Source organism: Bos grunniens, chromosome 13 (assembly GCF_055505025.1).
Source record: "Bos grunniens cultivar Pamir isolate PY7600 chromosome 13, Bosgru_T2T1.0, whole genome shotgun sequence".
In the NCBI taxonomy this organism is placed as follows: Eukaryota; Metazoa; Chordata; class Mammalia; order Artiodactyla; family Bovidae; genus Bos; species Bos grunniens.
In genome coordinates, this window is record NC_141177.1 from 21,190,636 (window position 1) to 21,207,831 (window position 17,196).

The 17,196-nt window shown below is 48.8% G+C and overlaps 1 protein-coding gene across 2 annotated transcripts; it reads right to left on the reverse strand.

Moving 5' to 3' along the window:
• Positions 1-302: 302 nt before the first annotated feature.
• On the reverse strand, positions 303-16,085 carry BPIFB6 (BPI fold containing family B member 6). Of its 2 annotated transcripts, XM_086335167.1 has the most exons (15): positions 15,834-16,085; positions 13,425-13,524; positions 12,284-12,388; positions 11,687-11,836; positions 11,476-11,539; positions 11,008-11,068; positions 10,118-10,209; positions 9,023-9,196; positions 7,846-7,899; positions 7,316-7,489; positions 6,510-6,577; positions 2,935-2,980; positions 2,280-2,343; positions 1,809-1,885; positions 303-509 (listed from the first exon to the last, which is right to left on the reverse strand). In XM_086335167.1, exons 1-15 carry the CDS (start codon positions 16,003-16,005, stop codon positions 477-479), a joined length of 1,434 nt encoding a protein of 477 aa, XP_086191293.1. In that variant the 5' UTR covers positions 16,006-16,085; the 3' UTR covers positions 303-476. The 2 variants fall into 2 exon arrangements, with proteins under 2 accessions (XP_086191293.1, XP_086191294.1); XM_086335168.1 differs by lacking the exon at positions 9,023-9,196.
• Positions 16,086-17,196: the final 1,111 nt, after the last annotated feature.

Sequence of the window (17,196 nt, forward strand, 5' to 3'; positions counted from 1 at the left end):
GGAGCTTGGTGGACTATAGTCCATGGGATCACAAAGAGCCAGACATGACTGAGTGATTGAGCACACACACACACACACACACACACACACAGTGGGGATGGTCACCCTCCCCTTATAGGGTTACTGCATAGATTAAATGAGATGGTACAAGTAAAGCTCTGAGCATGGCATTCAGCAGGTACTCAATATATGCTCAAGCCTGCCCCTCAGACCCAAGCTGCTCTTAGATCCCAAAACCCATTGAAGAGGAAGAAAAAACACACATCAATTTTCTACAAATAAAGAGGTCAAAACATCAAATGTTCGTTAGGGCCTTTCTCCTGTTTATTGCCAAGTCCCCAGCCCCGTCCTGCCCTGCTCACTCCTCATCAGCCCCAGTGGAAGGGGGCCAGGCCCACCCAGTTCCAATCAGGCTCCTCTGCTGGGTGTAACTAGTGGACGGTGTGCAGGCAGCTGGCAGGCAAATCCTGTCCCAGTCAGTCCAGCTTCAAGTTCAGCACCAGGGCATTCTGGCAGGAGAAAAAGGGCCAGGAGCAGGTGTGGGGAACAATGAGGGGCCACCCAGACACAGACTGGGATGGACAGGGGTGTGGTCAGGAATGAAATCAGCTCAGTGTTTAAGAACGAAGGATGGACTCTGTGGGGAACGGGTGGTGATTTGGGAGAATGTCATTGAAACATGTATAATATCATATAAGAAATGAATCGCCAGTCCAGGTTTGATACAGGATACAGGATACTTGGATCTGGTGCACTGGGATGACCCAGAGGGATGGTATGGGGAGGGAGGTGGAAGTGGGGTTCAAGATTGGGAACACGTGTACACCCGTGGCAGATTCATGTTGATGTATGGCAAAACCAATACAATATTGTAAAGTAATTAGCCTCTAATTAAAATAAAATAAATTTAAATTAAAAAAAAAAAGAAGAACGAAGGATGGGGCACCCCTGGTGGCTCAGTGCTTAAAAAAAAAAAAAATCTGCCTGTCAATACAGGAGACACAGGTTCGATCTCTGGTCCAGGTAGATCCCACATGCCACAGGGAAGCTAAGCCCATGTGCCACAACTACTGAGCCTTTGCTCTATAGCCCAGGAGACATAACTACTGAAGCTTGTGTACTCTAGAGCCTGTGCTCTGCAACCAGAGAAGACACTTCAGTGAGAAGCCTGTGCACTGCAATTAGAGAGTAGCCTCTGCTTGCTGCAATTAGAGAAAAGCCTGTGCAGCAATGAAGACCCAGAACAGCCAAAAATAAATAAAGAAATGTTTCAAAAAGGAAGACTGGCCTTAAGACCCTTCATCTCTCTGAACCTTGAGTTTCTCAACAATCAAGTGAGGAGAAGCACCCCTACCTCCCGGAGTAGAGAGATCAAATGAGAAAAAGGTCCATTTAATGCTCCAAGTGCAGTGCTTGGTGTGCAAGGCAAAGCTAATATTTATGGAGCACTTACTGTATGCCTTTAAGTGAATTATCTCCATAAATCATCACAACAGCTCTCCAGAGTGGATGCTATATTATTCTCTCTATTTGAGATGACAGAAAAATAGAAGCACCGAGAAAGAGGAAGCAATTCGTCCAAGGTGGCAGAGGAGGACAGTAGCAGAATTCATGTTTCCTTCAGGGGATCCCTGGCTAAGGGCAGCCTCCAGATTCTGAGGGGCAGGGTCTTGCTCAGGGGATTGGCAAGACTGTACTGATGGCCGCTGCCCTCCTTAGTCCAATGCCCTCCAAGTTGAGAATGGCAGGCTCTTGCTCATTGGCCAGAAACATTGGCTGAACTAGCCTTTCCCACCTCCTTTCCTCACCTCAGTTACATCCAGCTCTGCCAGGTTGTAGTTCATGTCCAGAAGGTCAGGCAGTGGGAACCCGACTTGGAGTACATCTGAGAAATATAGGAAGAGTTATTTCAGCCTACCTGCTCTGCAAGTAAGTGGCTGCCTGGAGCAGCATAGTGGGAAATAGTGCAGTGATTGATTGATGATGTCTGCCAGTTGCACAGGCCTAGACACCATCAGCGAGATCACCACGGACTTGCATCCTACGGCGGAGTCAAGATCTGACTTCCGGTATCGGGTCAAAGGTCAGAGTCCAAGTTGTTGAAGGGGCCCTCGTCCCCAGGCAAGTGATATTAACATGACTTTAGCCTCAAAGATTCAGTATTGACTATCTACTCCCTTTTAGGTTTCCTCATTTGGGACCAGTGGAGGGCCTTTGAGACCACCCTTGTGACATCCTTTCCTGCTCAGAGTGCTTCTTGGCACCAGCAAAACCCTCACCATTGATGACTGGGATGTAGGCTTCTTGGAGAAAATCAGTGATGAAGCCAGTCAATTTCTTCTCCTGGCGAGACAGAGAGAAAGAGAAGATACCCTCATCCCATCGTTCCATTAATTCAACAGATTTTTTTTTCAGCTCTTAGTCCAGCTGAGTCCAAGGACCACAGGAACGAATTTTAGAGACATCAAATCACATCAAAACTGCATCTGACTGTTACACTGTAGACTGATGCCCTTCATTTCTGCTTAGCTCCTGTTCAGTCCATGGGGTCGCAAAGAATCAGGTAACGACTGAGCGACTGAGCACACACTACTCCTAACTACATCAGGTTCTGTGTTGGGCCCTGAGACTACAGAAACTAATAAAAATAGCACCTGGGCTGGGCAAACAAGCTCAGGTTGCTGCTATGCACAACAATGCTTTTAAAATCAATCTAGGGAGATGTCCAGATTCTATCCAGAAAAGAGAACAAAGACTCAGAGAAGCAAAGCAATTTTCCCAAGGTCACACGGTCAGTCAGGAGCCCCAAACCCCACAATGACCTACTCTATTCACTCTGCCTCCATTTCAGAGCTCTACCCTGAAATCCCAAGGTGAATAGGCCCAGTTTTTTGCTTTTAAGCCAGACCAGGCAGAAGTACTTGGGATACTTACCTTGAAGGGGCCAATCGATGAGGACTTCCGGGACATGCTCAGTAATCTGCAGAAGAGAGGGAACCAGGGAGGAGGAAGGGCAGTCAGAGCACTGGAGAAAAGGCATCTCAAATACCCCCGGCTCCTCTCTGATGGGGAAGTCCCCTTATAGCCTTCACACTAGGCACTCCTAAGTCTGTTTACATGCTACCTGTGATGGGGCACTCACCACTTTTTCTTACAGCCCATGTTGTTTCCCACAGCTCAAACCACTGACTTCTCTCATTGGTCCTGACTCCTCTCTTTGGGACCCAAGCTCTGTCTATTGCACCTGCCCAAGGCCAGATATGCAGAGGTTTGCAGCTCAGTTAACCCGTTGCAGACTTCCGCAGCACACAGAGCTGGGGTCCTTCACAGGGTCCCTCCTCTGCACAGCTTCTGGTGGCACTAATGCATCTTGGCACCAGAACAGGCCATATGACCATCATCTGCTGGTTCTATCTTCCCAACATCTATTCTTTACTCCAGTAACAGAGTTTCCATTTCCTGAGCCTCTCTATCCAAGGCATTACAGTGGGGTGAGCACATCACCCAGACCTGGCCAATCAGAGCATTCGCTCTCTAGAGTCATCAGTTCAGTTCAGTTCAGTTGCTCAGTCATGTCTGACTCTTTGCGACCCCATGGACTGCAGCACACAAGGCTTCCCTGTCCTTCACCAACTCCCGGAGCTTGCTCAAACTCATGTCCATTGAGTCAGTGATGCCATCCAACCATCTCATCCTCTGCCATCCCCTTCTCCTCCCGCCTTCAATCTTTCCCAGCATCAGGGTCTTTTCCAATGAGTCAGTTCTTCGCATCAGGTGGCCAAAGTATTGGAGCTTCAGCTTCAGCATCAGTCCTTTCAATGAATATTCAGGACTAATTTCCTTTAGGATTGATTGGTTGGATCTCCTTGCAGTCCACAGGACTCTCAAGAGTCTTCTCCAACACCACAGTTTAAAGGTGCTTCAATTCTTCAGTGCTCAGCTTTCTTTATAGTCCAACACTCACATCCATACATGACTACTGGAAAAACCATAGCTTTGACCAGATTGACTTTTATTGGCAAAGTAATGTCTCTGCTTTTTAATATGCTGTGTAGGTTGGTCATAGCTTTTCTTCCAAGAAGCAAGCGTCTTTTAATTTCATGGCTACAGCCACCATTTGCTTTTGTGATTTTGGAGCCCAAGAAAATTAATTCTCACACTGTTTCCATTGTTTCCCCATCTATTTGCCATGAAGGGATGGGACCAGGTGCCATGATCTTAGTTTTTTGAATGTTAAGTTTTAAGCCAACTTTTCACTCTCCTCTCTTTCACTTTCATCAAGAGGCTCTTTAGTTCTTCACTTTCTGCCATAAGTGTGGTGTCATCTGCCAGGAGGTTATTGAAATTTCTCCTGGAAATCTTGATTCCAGCTTGTGCTTCATCTAGCCCAGCATTTCACATGATGTACTCTGCATATAAGTTAAATAAGTAGGGTGACAATATACAGCCTTGATGTACTCCGCTCCCAATTTGGAAGCAGTCTGTTGTTCCATGTCCAGTTCTAATTGTTGCTTCTTGACCTGCATGCAGATTTCTCAAGAAGAAGGTCAGGTGGTCTGGTATTCCTGTCTCTTTAAGAATTTTCCATAGTTTGTTGTGATCCACCCAGTCAAAGGCTTAGTCAATATAGCAGAAGTAGATGTTTTTCTGGAACTCTCTTGCCTTCTGAATGATCCAATGGATATTGGCATTTTGATCTCTGCTCCTCTGCCTTTTCTAAATCCAGCTTGAACATCTGGAAGTTCACAGTTCATGTACTGTTGAAGCCTGGCTTGGAGAATTTTGACCATTATTTTGCTAGCATGTGAGATGAGTGCAGTTGTGCAGTAGTTTGAACATTCTTTGGCATTGCCTTTCTTTGGGATTGGAATGAAAACTGACCTTTTCCAGTCTTATGGCCACTGCTGAGTTTTCCAAATTTGGTGGCATATTAAGTGCAGCACTTTCACAGCATCATCTTTTAGTATTTGAAATACCTCAACTGGAATTCCATCACCTCCACTAGCTTTGTTCATAGTGATGCTTCCTGAGGCCCACTTGACTTCACATTTCAGGATGTCTTGCTCTAGGTGAGTGATCACACCATCATGGTTATCTGGGTCATGAAGATCTTTTTTGTACAGTTCTTCTGTGTATTCTTGCCACCTCTTCTTAATATCTTCTGCTTCTGTTAGGTCCATACCATTTCTGTTCCTCTACTGAGCCCATCTTTGCATGAAATGTTCCCTTGGTATCTCTTATTTTCTTGACGAGATCTCTAGTCTTTCCCATTCTATTGTTTTCCTCTATTTCTTTTCATTGATCACTGAGGAAGGCTTTCTTATCTCTCCTTGCTATTCTTTGGAACTCTGCATTCACGTGGGTATATCTTTCCTTTTCTCCTTTGCCCTTCACTTCTCTTCTTTTCTCAGCTATTTGTAAGGCTTCCTCAGACAACCATTTTGCCTTTTTGCATTTCCTTTTCTTGGGGATGGTCTTGATCACTGTCTGCTGTACAATGTCATGAACCTCCATCCATAGTTTTTCAGGCACTTTGTCTATCAGATCTAGTCCCTTGAATCTATTTCTCACTTCCACTGTATAATCATAATAGATTTGATTTAGGTCATACCTAAATGGTCTAGTGGTTTTCCCTACTTTCTTCAATTTCAGTCTGAATTTTGCAATAAAGAGTCATAGTGATTAGCTTAGAGTTGGTCATGTGATCCACACTAGACCAATGAAAACAGCCTTTGAGACTTTGTTAGAACTGTTAAATAAGAGGTCTCTCTTCTTATTGGGGTCACTTTGCCACCAATTGGGGAGCAGCTGCCTGAGAATGTCCAACAAAGTAGACAGCAAAAACCAAGGGAAGAGAGGGATAAACTTTGAGAATTTTTGTGCACCTAGATCCAGCCATGCCTGAAAGGGGAGAACTACTGCTAGAGATTTTAATTATATGACTCAAAAGTCCCTTTTGGGCTTAAGCAAGTTAAAGTCAGAATTGTCTCTTACAACCAATAGAATCTTGGCACCCAACACATCAGACAAGAAATTATAACAAACACAAAAATTATTCAGCAATTGAATACAAAACTAGACCTCACACATAGATAGAGCTCTATAATTGTTGACTGTTATCAGTATAAAGAAGGTGTTCCTAGAGAAGGTCATATTTGAGGTGGGCACTGACTAGCAGGTGGCATTTGGATGACATGGGTAAAAGCCTGTTCATGAAAAAGGGAACATGATCACATGATCAGACTCACTGTGCAAGAGCCTAGTGGAATAGTGGGAACGGTGGTGGGAGAATTTCAGAAGGGCCTTGAAGGCCAGGCTAAGATTTGACAAAAGATCATGCACACAATGGGGAGCCATTGAGAGTTCTAGCAGGCATAGAGACCAGAGAAGCCTGGCAGTGTGGGCTGTGCTGGCTGGGTCAGAGGAAGGCCCTGGAGCAGGAAACCAAGTGGTCTTGGTGGTGCCTAGGCAGGGGTACAGGGATGCCAACCTGGGCAGCAGACTCCTACCTGTCCAGAGAGGTGGTCATCTGCAGCCGGTCTTCATGAACTGAGTACTGGATTTTCAGGTTGAAGTGCTGACACAGAGTAGGGGGAAAGCAGGAAGAAGGCAGTGGGTCCCCCATCAGGGCTGGTAAAACCAAGGGCTCTACGACCTTCCCAGAACCACCACCACTGCCAAGACAGAGCAAGTGTCTTCCTCTCTGCCCACCCCACTCTCAGGACCTGAAGCCAGCAGTCTCCCCATTCCCCTAGCCCAGGATCCTCATCCTCCCTGTACCCAGCCCACGACAGCACTATCAGAAATCCCGGCATGATTGTGGGTCCCTGAACATACCATGTTATTGCTCCAGGCCACATCCTGTTACTCTGTCTGGAGTACCCTCCATCACCAACCTCAACCCTTTCCCTGGCCAGATCCTGTTCAACTTTCAAAACATAGCTCAGGCATCACCTTCTCTAGGAAGTCCTCTGTGATTTCCTCAAAATAGATTTGCAATCTCTTTAGGTTCCTATAATTCCCTGAGTGAGACTTCACTGCCCTTATAGATGCTAATGAATGTCGGAGGGTGGGAAGTTGAACAGGAAAGAGAGGGAGGGAAGGAGGGAAGAGAAACAAATATCTTTCTAGTCATTTGGAGGTTCAATTATAGAGCCCAAAATCAGACAGTAGGTGACAGTGCCCAGAAGGTTATGACCAAATAATCAAGATTAACTAAGAGCCCTTCAATCCATTACTTGACTATGAGCTAAAAGCCCACCCTCCAGCTTCAAATATCCATGAGTTGGGCTTAGCTGGGAAAAAGTCCACTCACAGTTTCCAGGACAAAGAGGGATACAGGCGGCTTGTCCCGCCGCCGTGCAGCAAACATCTCCAGGGTGCCGTGGAGGTGCAGCAGGCTCTTGCCTGTCTTCATGGTGACCTTGGGGGGCTTGTTTATCCTGATCTGGGTCACCAGGGGTTTCGGCTTGGGATAGGCTTCAGCCACCTACAGAAACCAGGAAACTCCCCTCAGGGCCAATCCTCAGACTGGTGGTTTCCATTGAAACTAGGAGTCTGACATGAAATAGGTGATTTCTGCCTTGGAAGTACTATATGCAAAGGCTGGAATATGTCTATCAGGAAATAAAGGGAACAAAACAGAAAATCTGACTATTTCTATATTGGACATAGAAAGTACAATGCACAAAACCTGGGTGTTCCTGTGGGGGCCCAAAGACTACTTTACGGAGAAGTTGGGATGATTCCACACTGGACAAGGGAGACATGGTATTGAAAATCCATTTGCCTGGATGGAGAACAGAGCAGGTGATTGCGGTGATTATGGATAGCTGGGGCACTTACTTTAGGGATGAAGCCAGCCAGTGTCACAGTGGTTTGGGGGGGCAGCTCACCGATCTACAAAATAATAGTCAAGGTTAGGATTACTGAAGGCTTCCCTGAGTCATCCTAACAAACCTCTCCTCTGACTTAAAAAGGCATGCCCTCTGAGGTCCTTCATCAAAATAGTTATCACTCTTTGATTAAGTAGATAATGAGCGCCTGGAGAGCCCAGACTGTGGCTCACACATTCCAATGCCCATAGCTCTGAGTACAAGATCATGCACTAAGAAAATTTTGTTTGATGAAAAAGTAGACAGAGAGATGGGAGAATGGGTAGATGCAATGGATCAGAGGATGTGGGTGAAGGGATTCATAGATGGATAGGTGGATGGAGAAAAAGTATAAACATATAAGTGGGTGAATGGATGGGTGGATTGATGGATAGGTGTTTGTGTAGGAGAATGAATAATAGATAGCAGGTGGATGGCTGCATGGAGGCATGAAAGGAATAATGGAGAAGGGAGGATGGGTGGGTGGGAAAATGGTGGAATCATCTGATAAATGGATGGGAGAATGGATGATGAATGGATTGATGGGTGGAGGGATGAATAGAAAGGTCCACAAATGGATGGGGGGTGCATGGATGCAAGGATGAATAAAGGGATCAGTGGGGATGAATGAATGAATGGATGGATTGATGGCTGGCTGGCTGGATCAGTAAATGAGTAGGAGAATGGATAATGGAGAACTGGATGAGTAGATGGGTGGGCATCTGGGTGTTTAGGCGGTAAACGGCAGATACATAGATTCATTCATTCAGTAGTATCAGCCCCTGTTCTAGGTATGGATGGTATGGAGGGTTGGGTGGATTCTAGCTAAAAGGATAGAGTCTAGGACATGACTACATAGTAACAAGACAGACTGGAAAAAAAGCAGGTAGATGGATGGACAATGCAGAAGAGTTGTACGTTGGTGGATAAATACCTGGTGTGTGGACAGTTGAATGGATAAATGAATACACAGTGGCTACATGGACAGAGAGATGACAGATGGTGGGGTGAAATGATGACAGAAATCCGTCCTGGCCCCTCCCAGTCCTAGCATTACTCACAACCCCAGGATAATTCTCAGTCTGGCAGGGACTGTCATTACAGGGGGCAGATGCAGATATCGGGGGTGTGGCCACTGGGCAGCTCACCATCGTATCCTTGACTTTTACATTAAAGGACTTCTGCAGAAGAGCAAGCTCTGCTGTGAGGAAGGCGGCCGAGAGCAGCAGCTGTGAGGAGCCTTCAGCATAGTCTTCAGGGAACTCAGCCCCTCCGGCATCCGCAAGCTGGATGGTGTTGCCCTTTTGCTGCTGCACCACAGGCTATGGGACAGCCAGGGGAGAGACCCTCAGCCTTGACCATGGGCAAGTCTCAGTCCTCCAAACAAATGGTGCTCAAACCAGCCTAGTGTTAATTACTTAGTCATTTGACTCTTTGTGACCCCATGGACTGTAGCCCACCAAGCTCCTCTATCCATGGGATTTTCCAGGCAAGGATGCTGGAGTGGGTTTCCTTCTCCAGGGGATCTTCCTGACCCGGGGATCGAACCCAGGTCTCCTGCACTGCAGGCAGACTCTTTACCATCTGAGCCAACAGGGAAGTCTGTGGTGCCCAAGTCAGCAAGTCATGAGATGGTTGAGCCAGAGCAGTGTGCAGTGGCTCAACTCTCCCAGCATACAGATGGGTAGACTGAGACCCACAAGGATAATGGAGTCAATCACTGAACCATTGGCAGCTCCTCATAGGATTGTGTAAGTAACATCAGTTAATCTGACTCTAACTGATTAGAGCCCTCGTTTACTATTTTAACCTCAAGAGAACGAGGTAAACGGAAGACAACATGCAGCCTGTAAGAGTCCCACTGGAGGAAGACTTCACAGGGAGATGACCACTTGGGATTCTTCTTTCCATTCCTGGGAGATGCAGTCACCTGGTCACCAGGGTTCTGGAGTCCTGGGTGAGGCCCTAGCCAAATCCTGCCTGCCTGCTAAGCTGGGTGCTCTCTTCTATACAACGACAGTGGGCAAGCCACTCACTGGGAGAAGCAGGGAGCCTCAGGGGTGTGGGTGTGGAGTTGGCCATCCAGAAATTAGCTCAGGATTTGGGGTTCGTACTGAGAGCAGAAAGAGAAAGAGGCCCTTTCCACCCTCCGCAACCCCAGCCCATCCACCGGCCTTGGCAGAAGCAGCCCCCACCACTCAAGCCAGTGAGACCTCTGCCGGCTGATGCCCTTTGGTGCTTACACTGAAGTCCACTTGAATGTAGCTGGGTGTTGTGGTCGGTACGGACGTCAGGACATATTGGACAGTGCCCATCTGGCCCACAGGCATGGGGGCTGTGCAAAGATGAAGATTCACTCAGAGAGACACCAGCCCAAGGACAGCCTGGAGAAGCCAGCACCAGCCAGCTGCCACCTGAACCTGGCCTGGATGCCAGGACCCCGGCCCTCTCTGTGACACAAGGCAAACTGCTTAGCATCTCTGGGCCTCAGTAGTTTCATCTGCAGAATGGAGGCAATGGTGCCTGATCTAGAAAATCATGCAACCTCATATCACCCTGCAGATACAGAGCTTGAGCATTTACCAAGGGTTGTCCAGCTCAGTTCTCACAACAGATTGGTGGGGTCAGGATTATTGATTCTATTTTACAGATGCACAGATTGAGAATTGGAGGAGTGAAATAATGTCCCAGGCCACTCTGCTGGGCACATGAACCAGTTTTCCTCAGTCTCAGCCATTGGGGTTTCTCCTCCTGGTCTTGGGGAACCCTGTGGACCCCACAGTGATAAAGGTTCCCTTAGCAAAGGGAAGGGTGGGGTTACTACTGGAATTGCTCTTCGTGGTACAAGGTTTGTGGATGAGCTATTGTGAACAAAGGCTGCTGTCCTTGGAGTCTGGGAAGGTAATAGATGGAACACTGGGTGGAGGGCTGAGAGGTAAGGACCCCAGAGCCCCTCAGGGCCTAAGGCTCCCCATCTGGGCATTTCAGGGAGGAGTGGACTCCATGACCTCAGACCTCCTGTAGTCCCAAGGCCAGGCCAGGAGCAGGTACTTGAATGGGGAGTGGGACATCCAAAAATTCTAGCCATCCTGCTGACCCCATGTGGGAGCAAGGCATGGCTAGGGCTACATACCGTTCAGGCTGGCCCACTTCTTGTTCACATACACCAGGACTGCATCAATGGCAGGGCACATCTGGAAGAAGAGAAAGCGCTGGGCTGAAGGGGGCCCTGAGTGGAGGGCCCCATTCTCACAGCTGAATGTTACTCCATGGGGAGTCTCAAGGGCCCTGGTGGGATAGAGACTGGAGGGGAACCAAAGCCACAAGTCATACAGAAAGTCAATGGCAGAGCCCCAGGGACTGGTACACTCAGCAGGGTTGGCAAGCTGTGTGATACCAGCTGCTGTTTTCTCCTCCTCTGCTTATGGCAGACATCACTAGCTGATCACGGTACTTCCTCTCACTGAGCCAGCCACAGCCTCAGGAGCCTCCTCAGCCGCCAACAGTTGATCGAGATCAGCAGCCGAGATGAAACGCGCTTGCCAGCCCTGGTCTAAGCAGTGCCGGGGATGAGGGGCGGAGGCTCACTCTGGGCACTCACCAGACCAGGAAGAACTTTGTGTAGGGTGCTGTCCAGGAACTTGTTGACCATTTTGGGCAGCATGCTGGACACAGAGGATGGGGCAGAGGCATAGATGGCACGAAGTTAGACACAGGACATGGCTAAGGAGTTCAGTGGCTCAGGAAGTGGGATGCTGGGTCGGGCTGGCAAGGTGGACCGCGCCTTCCTCCCCAACCACAAAGAACCTCACTTGCTAGGCAGGTTTGTCTTCACGCTGACCAGGATGACCTCACAGCCCTCGCTCTTGAACATGGGGAGGCCCGTCTCCTCGTCCTGCAGAAGCCAGTTGGTGGCTGTGATGTTCAGGACCACGATGATCTCCATGTTCCCACCCATGAAGCTGGAGGGGGGGCAGGCAGGCATCAGGGCACCACTGCCACTGTGGCCAGAATCTCAGCCTCTCTGAGAGGGGGAAAGGGTGGGAGACCATGCCATGGGACAGAAAGAGAGATGGGACCTGCCCAAGTTCACACAACCAGCCTTTCCTCTCCTCTCTTGCTTTGGTGAACTCCTACACATCCTTCAAAACTCTGCTCTGCTGTCATCATCTCCCCAAAGCCTTTTCTAATCCCCAGCCCCTACACCCTGTCAATATTTCTTCTGTCCCAGGCCAATCTATCAATCTGTGATCATCTGTGCTCAGGTCTGGTTCCCATCAAAGGTAGGAACCAACTTTGCATTATCTCAGACCACAGCATGGTACACAGTAGGTACTCAATCAATGGGCATATAAGAGTGAGACAAAGAGGCCATTGTCCTTTCCCTCTCACCTCCGTGCCATACTCACCTTTTGCCGGTGATGGTCATGCCCGTGGACACACACTGGAAGATGCCCACCCCGGGCATGAAGTTCATTGTGATGACAGGCACCAGCACATCCTTCACTTTCAGACTGGGAGGGGCACACATTTGAGCAGTGAGACCTGGACAGATGAGATCCCTCAACGCACTCCTCCACCACTTTGCTGGGAGGCCTTGGGTAAATCCCCCGTCCCGTGTCATAGGGATAAACCTATCTCTGAATCAGTCTGTACACAGAAAGCTCTCATTGTGGGTGAGATGACATGTGGCTTAATTTGTGACCCTGGGCTGCTCCCTTCCCTGATGTAGGCCTCGGTTTCCCCACTGACAAAAAGAGGAGGTTTGCTTAGATCTGAGTTTCTCATCACTGATGCTACGGACATTTGGGGCAAGACTATCCTGTGCTGTGGGCTGTCCTGTGCATTGTAGGATGTTTCATAGAAATCTTGGCTTCTGCTCACCACAGGGACTAGATGCACCCCCCTCCCCCACTATACAAGTTGGGACAATTAGAAATGTCTCCAGACATAGCCAGATGTCCCCCGGAGGCAAAAATCACTCCTGGCTGAGAACCACCAGTCAAGATCCGGGATAACAAAGTTGTGGCACATTTACTTCCCCTGCCCACCCAGAGCTCTTGGCAGACATTGCTAATCAATCACACTGCTATTTCCTGCTAAGTCCAGAAAGTGTCTCAGAACCCTCCCCAGTACATCATTCCACACAGCCCCTACTAATCAATCCCGTATGATGCAAGCAACGAAACTAGTTTGCACCTATCCTTAGATGATCGTTTCCATTCAGCCACTGGAGGATTTTTCATTCAATTTCACCTACATTCAGCAAGCTACTGCTGGAGTTTGACTTTTCAACTTCACTTCCTCCTCCCAATGGCCCTGCTCACAACAGGACTAGAATTGTCCCTAGTGGGTGACTGAGGGGACTGAGGTCCAGGCAAGAGCAGTGACCTGCCCAAGGTCACACAGCAAGCCAGCAGCAAAGCCAGAAAGAGGCCCCATGTCCTGTATCAACTCTTTCACTCAGGTCCTGGGCATAGCATTACCCACCACCCTCTGCCCTAACCACCACCCCCTTCCCCCGGCCCATGAAGCTCCTCCCCTGCTCACTCAGTGATGCCCTTGATAGGCTTCATCCCTGGGCGATTTTGGCCTGCCTCAGCTGCCATCTTCTCCAGGATATGACTCTCATCCATGGCATTCTGGACCTCTGGAAAGGAGAAGAGTCAGATAGACCCTCGCCTGGGCTCTTTACTGCTTCCTTCCCTCACCATTCTCTCAGGCATCCCAGAAACAAGTCATGTGCAGACCCTGCCCTCTTCCAGCCTCATGGGGGAGACAGAGTCACCAACAATAACAGTAAAGAGTGATGAGAGGAAGGAGAGGGTGGGACGAATTGGGAGTGCAGCATTGACATACAGATGCTACTATGGTAAAACAGAGAGCTAGTGGGAACTCTCCCCCGGAGAATGCCATGGACAGAGGAGCCTGACAGGCCACAGTCCATGGGGTCGCAAAGAGCTGGACATGTCTGTGCAACTAACTTTCACTTTGTTCAGTGGGAAGCTGCTATATAACACTGGGAGCTCAGCTCCATGCTCTGAGATGACTTAGACAGGTGGGATGGGGAGAGGGCGTGGGAGAGAGGTCCAAGGGTGGGGGGGTGCATATAGGTATACTCATAGCTGATTCATGTTGTTGTACAGTAGAAACTAGCATAACATTGTATACTCCAATTAAAAATACAATAAACAATACAGTGAATTCTACTGGAAAATATTTTGGCAGAATCTATGAAAGCTGAAGATATACATATTCTATAACTGTGAAATTCCTCTACTAATTACATACCCAACAGAAACATGCTTGTGTTCAACAAAATGTGTATTTTGGAATTAGACATTGTAAAATAGCTGTGTTTTTGAGTACCACATAAAAATTCATCATTAAAAGAAGAAAAGGTGATGAGAGCCAGTACTGCCAGTACTGTGGTTACGACTCCACGTTCCATCGCAGGGAGCGCAGACTCAATCCTTGGTCAGGGAACTGAAGTCCCACATGCCGTGGAGTGCAGTCAAAATTTTTTTTTAAAAAGCAAAAAAGAAATATATTGTAAATAAAAGTGATGAGAGCCATAAAAAGTACACACAGCTAGAAGAACCACATGACAGGTTTGGGCCGGTAAAGAAAGAGCTGGGGAAGGCTTTCCAGGAGGAGGTAAGCTGTCAATTGGTCCTTAAAGGAAGAATAGGATTTTCACCAGGAAACAAAGGGGTAAAGGAGGTGGCTCAGGGCAGAGGATGCACCAAGGGCAGAGGCGGAGAGAGGGGAAGGAGGTGGCGTGGCGAGGGAGGAGAGAGGAACACGGGGTGGCTGGAGTGGGGAGGGCAGGACTAGACTCTGGAGCAGTTTCCAGGGCACATCATGGAGGCCTTGAACCGCGAGTGAGAGGGCCGACTTTATGCTGTAGCCCAGACACTCTCAAACCGGGGTGGTTAGGGAATTCAACTTGGAGCTTGTTAAAGTCGAGATACTGTGCCTGAAGCCAAGACATTCTGATTCCCCAAGCCTGGGGGCCCCCACCCCAAATGATACTGTGCCAGAAACACCCTATAATAGTCACAGGCTAGTTCCCAGAGGGGGACAAATCCTGAGCTGACGAAATCGTTAGCTCTTTGGGCCTGGATGTGACTTCCCTGAGGGTCACAGAGCTGGGGGTGGAAAATACCTTTGAGTAAAGAACCCTCAGAGCCTTTTCATCTCAATTTCATCTGAAGTGTGTTAGTTTCTGAGTCGTGTCCGACTCTCTGCGACCCCATGGACTGTAGGCAGATTCTTTACCATCGGAGCCACGGGGAGTTTGTATCACAATTTCATTTGATCCTGCCCCAAAAGGACAGTTTACCATTTTACATTTTTTTAAGTATAGTTTTTATTTATTTGGCTGCACTGACTCTCAGTTGCAGTGTGCAGGATATGTAGTTACAGCAGGCAAACTCTGAGTTGTAGCCCCTGGGATCCAGGTCCCTGACCAGGGATGGAACCCAGGCTGCCGGCACGGGGAGCTCGGAGTGGCCTCTGGACCACCAGGGAAGTCCCGCTAATTTGCCTTTCTTTACATTTTACATTCTCTGAGGAGCACACTGGCAGCACAGAGAGGGTGACTGACTTGCCTGAGGCCACAGAGTCAACTGTTGGCAGAGCTGGGATTTGGCTCATGTCTGTCACCCCGATGACCTGCTTGTGGACACCAACCCCTGCCATCAGGGCCAAGGAGAGGCTACAGGAGGCAGAATTTAAAGCTCTGCCTTCAACTTGTTGGGGGACCTTGGGAAGGTCACCCTATTTTCTCTGGGTCTCAGTTTCCTCTCCTCTCTGTAAAATGGGAGAATAACACATTGCCTATAAGTTTACTTTGAGGATCACAGAGCACTCAAGTCTATGTAAACACGAGCAGTCGCTACCTAACCCCAGTCACACACCTCCCACACCCTCTGCCAACATCCAGCGCCAGCTCACCGCGATTCAGGACGTCCATGCCCAGCCGCAGCAGTGCCCCAGGGTCTGCTCGCGTGGGAGTCAGCAGGCTGCAGAGCGCCAGACACAGGATCCACAGCATGGCCCCGCCTGTGCCGTAGGGCCTGAATTGGGTGCAGCTCAACAAGCCCTGGTTCTCCCGGGAGCCTCTCATGCTCCAGAGCAGACGGAGCCCCCTGGGTGATCTCGGAAGTCTAGGAGCCTTTGGACTCCAGCCAGTTCAGAGAACCTCATGCCTGCCTTCTCCCAAAGGGCCCAAGGGTGTCCGGATGAAACACCAGGCCTTCTGGAGTCACCCCGAGCAGGTCACTTCCCTCTCTAAGCCTCAGCTTCCTCATCTGTGGGCCTGATGCATTCTGATCAGCCTGCCTGATGGGGTTGGTGGGAGGTTTAGCTGCAATTTTTCACGTTTTCAGGTGTGGCTCAGAGAGCAGTGCTGGGGCCGCAGAAGGAATTCCCTCCTGGTCCTGATCCAGGAACTCCCCATGCAGTGCAGCGTGGGAATGGGGGAACCCTCTGCTTCCCTAGCCCTCCGACAGCCCGGGGCATCCCCCACCTCCCCCAGCTCAGCCTCCCTTCCAGGAATCTCAGTTCACAGCCCCTTAAGGCCCCTGGAGACAATGCCTCACCAATAGGGAAATCAAGGCATAGTTTGAACCAGCGCCAAGATCTCACAGTCAGTGAGTAGAGAATCAAATGATGACCTCTGACCTCAGATCCTTCAAAACTCCCAGGAAACCCCCTTCCCATCTCTGGGCTCCCAGACAACCTTTCTTCCTGTAGACTACTTACCAAGACCTGAAATTCTTCCAACCAGAGGCAGAGTGTTTATTTCAGGTTTGAGCTGTGGCTGAAAAGAATCAAGGTGGGGCAGCTACTGAGGCTGGTCTGTGTCACCAAAGAGGAAGAGTTCCCAATGGACTCCAGCCTTTATGAGCCTTTATGGGACAGCCGGCTCAGTCACTGACCCATAAACAGTCGTTCATTCAACTCACATTTACTGAGTCCCCACTACGTGTCAAGCAGGCCGGGCTACAGGGTACACACAGCAGAGACAGTCCTGCTTGTCCTGAATCTTAGAGAGAATCAATCGAATGGGATACAATGTGTATGAGGGATTAGGGAGTTGGGGTGGGCATCAGGGAAGGACTCTCTAAGGAGGAGATGTTTAGGCTGAGGCCAGATGCCAGTACATAAAAAAAACAAGGAGACCATCGAGCCTACAATCAACATTTGCTAAGTGAAACCGTGTTCTATTTGTCTCTTGTCCCATTCAATTTTTAGATATCTATCTGAGCTTGAAAATAATCAATCATGGTGTTTCTTCTACCCCTGTGAACAAGCC

Bases quoted from the DNA above. Each gene is read 5' to 3' on its own strand.
- BPIFB6 (XM_086335167.1), bottom strand. From the start codon at position 16,005: ATGAGAGGCTCCCGGGAGAACCAGGGCTTGTTGAGCTGCACCCAATTC. The intron at 11,069-11,475 runs GTGAGTGCCCAG...CTCTTCTTCCAG, and splicing joins ACAAAGTTCTTCCTGGTCTG to ATGTGCCCTGCCATTGATGC. The intron at 7,490-7,845 runs GTAAGTGCCCCA...TGGTTTCTGTAG, and splicing joins TGGCTGGCTTCATCCCTAAA to GTGGCTGAAGCCTATCCCAA.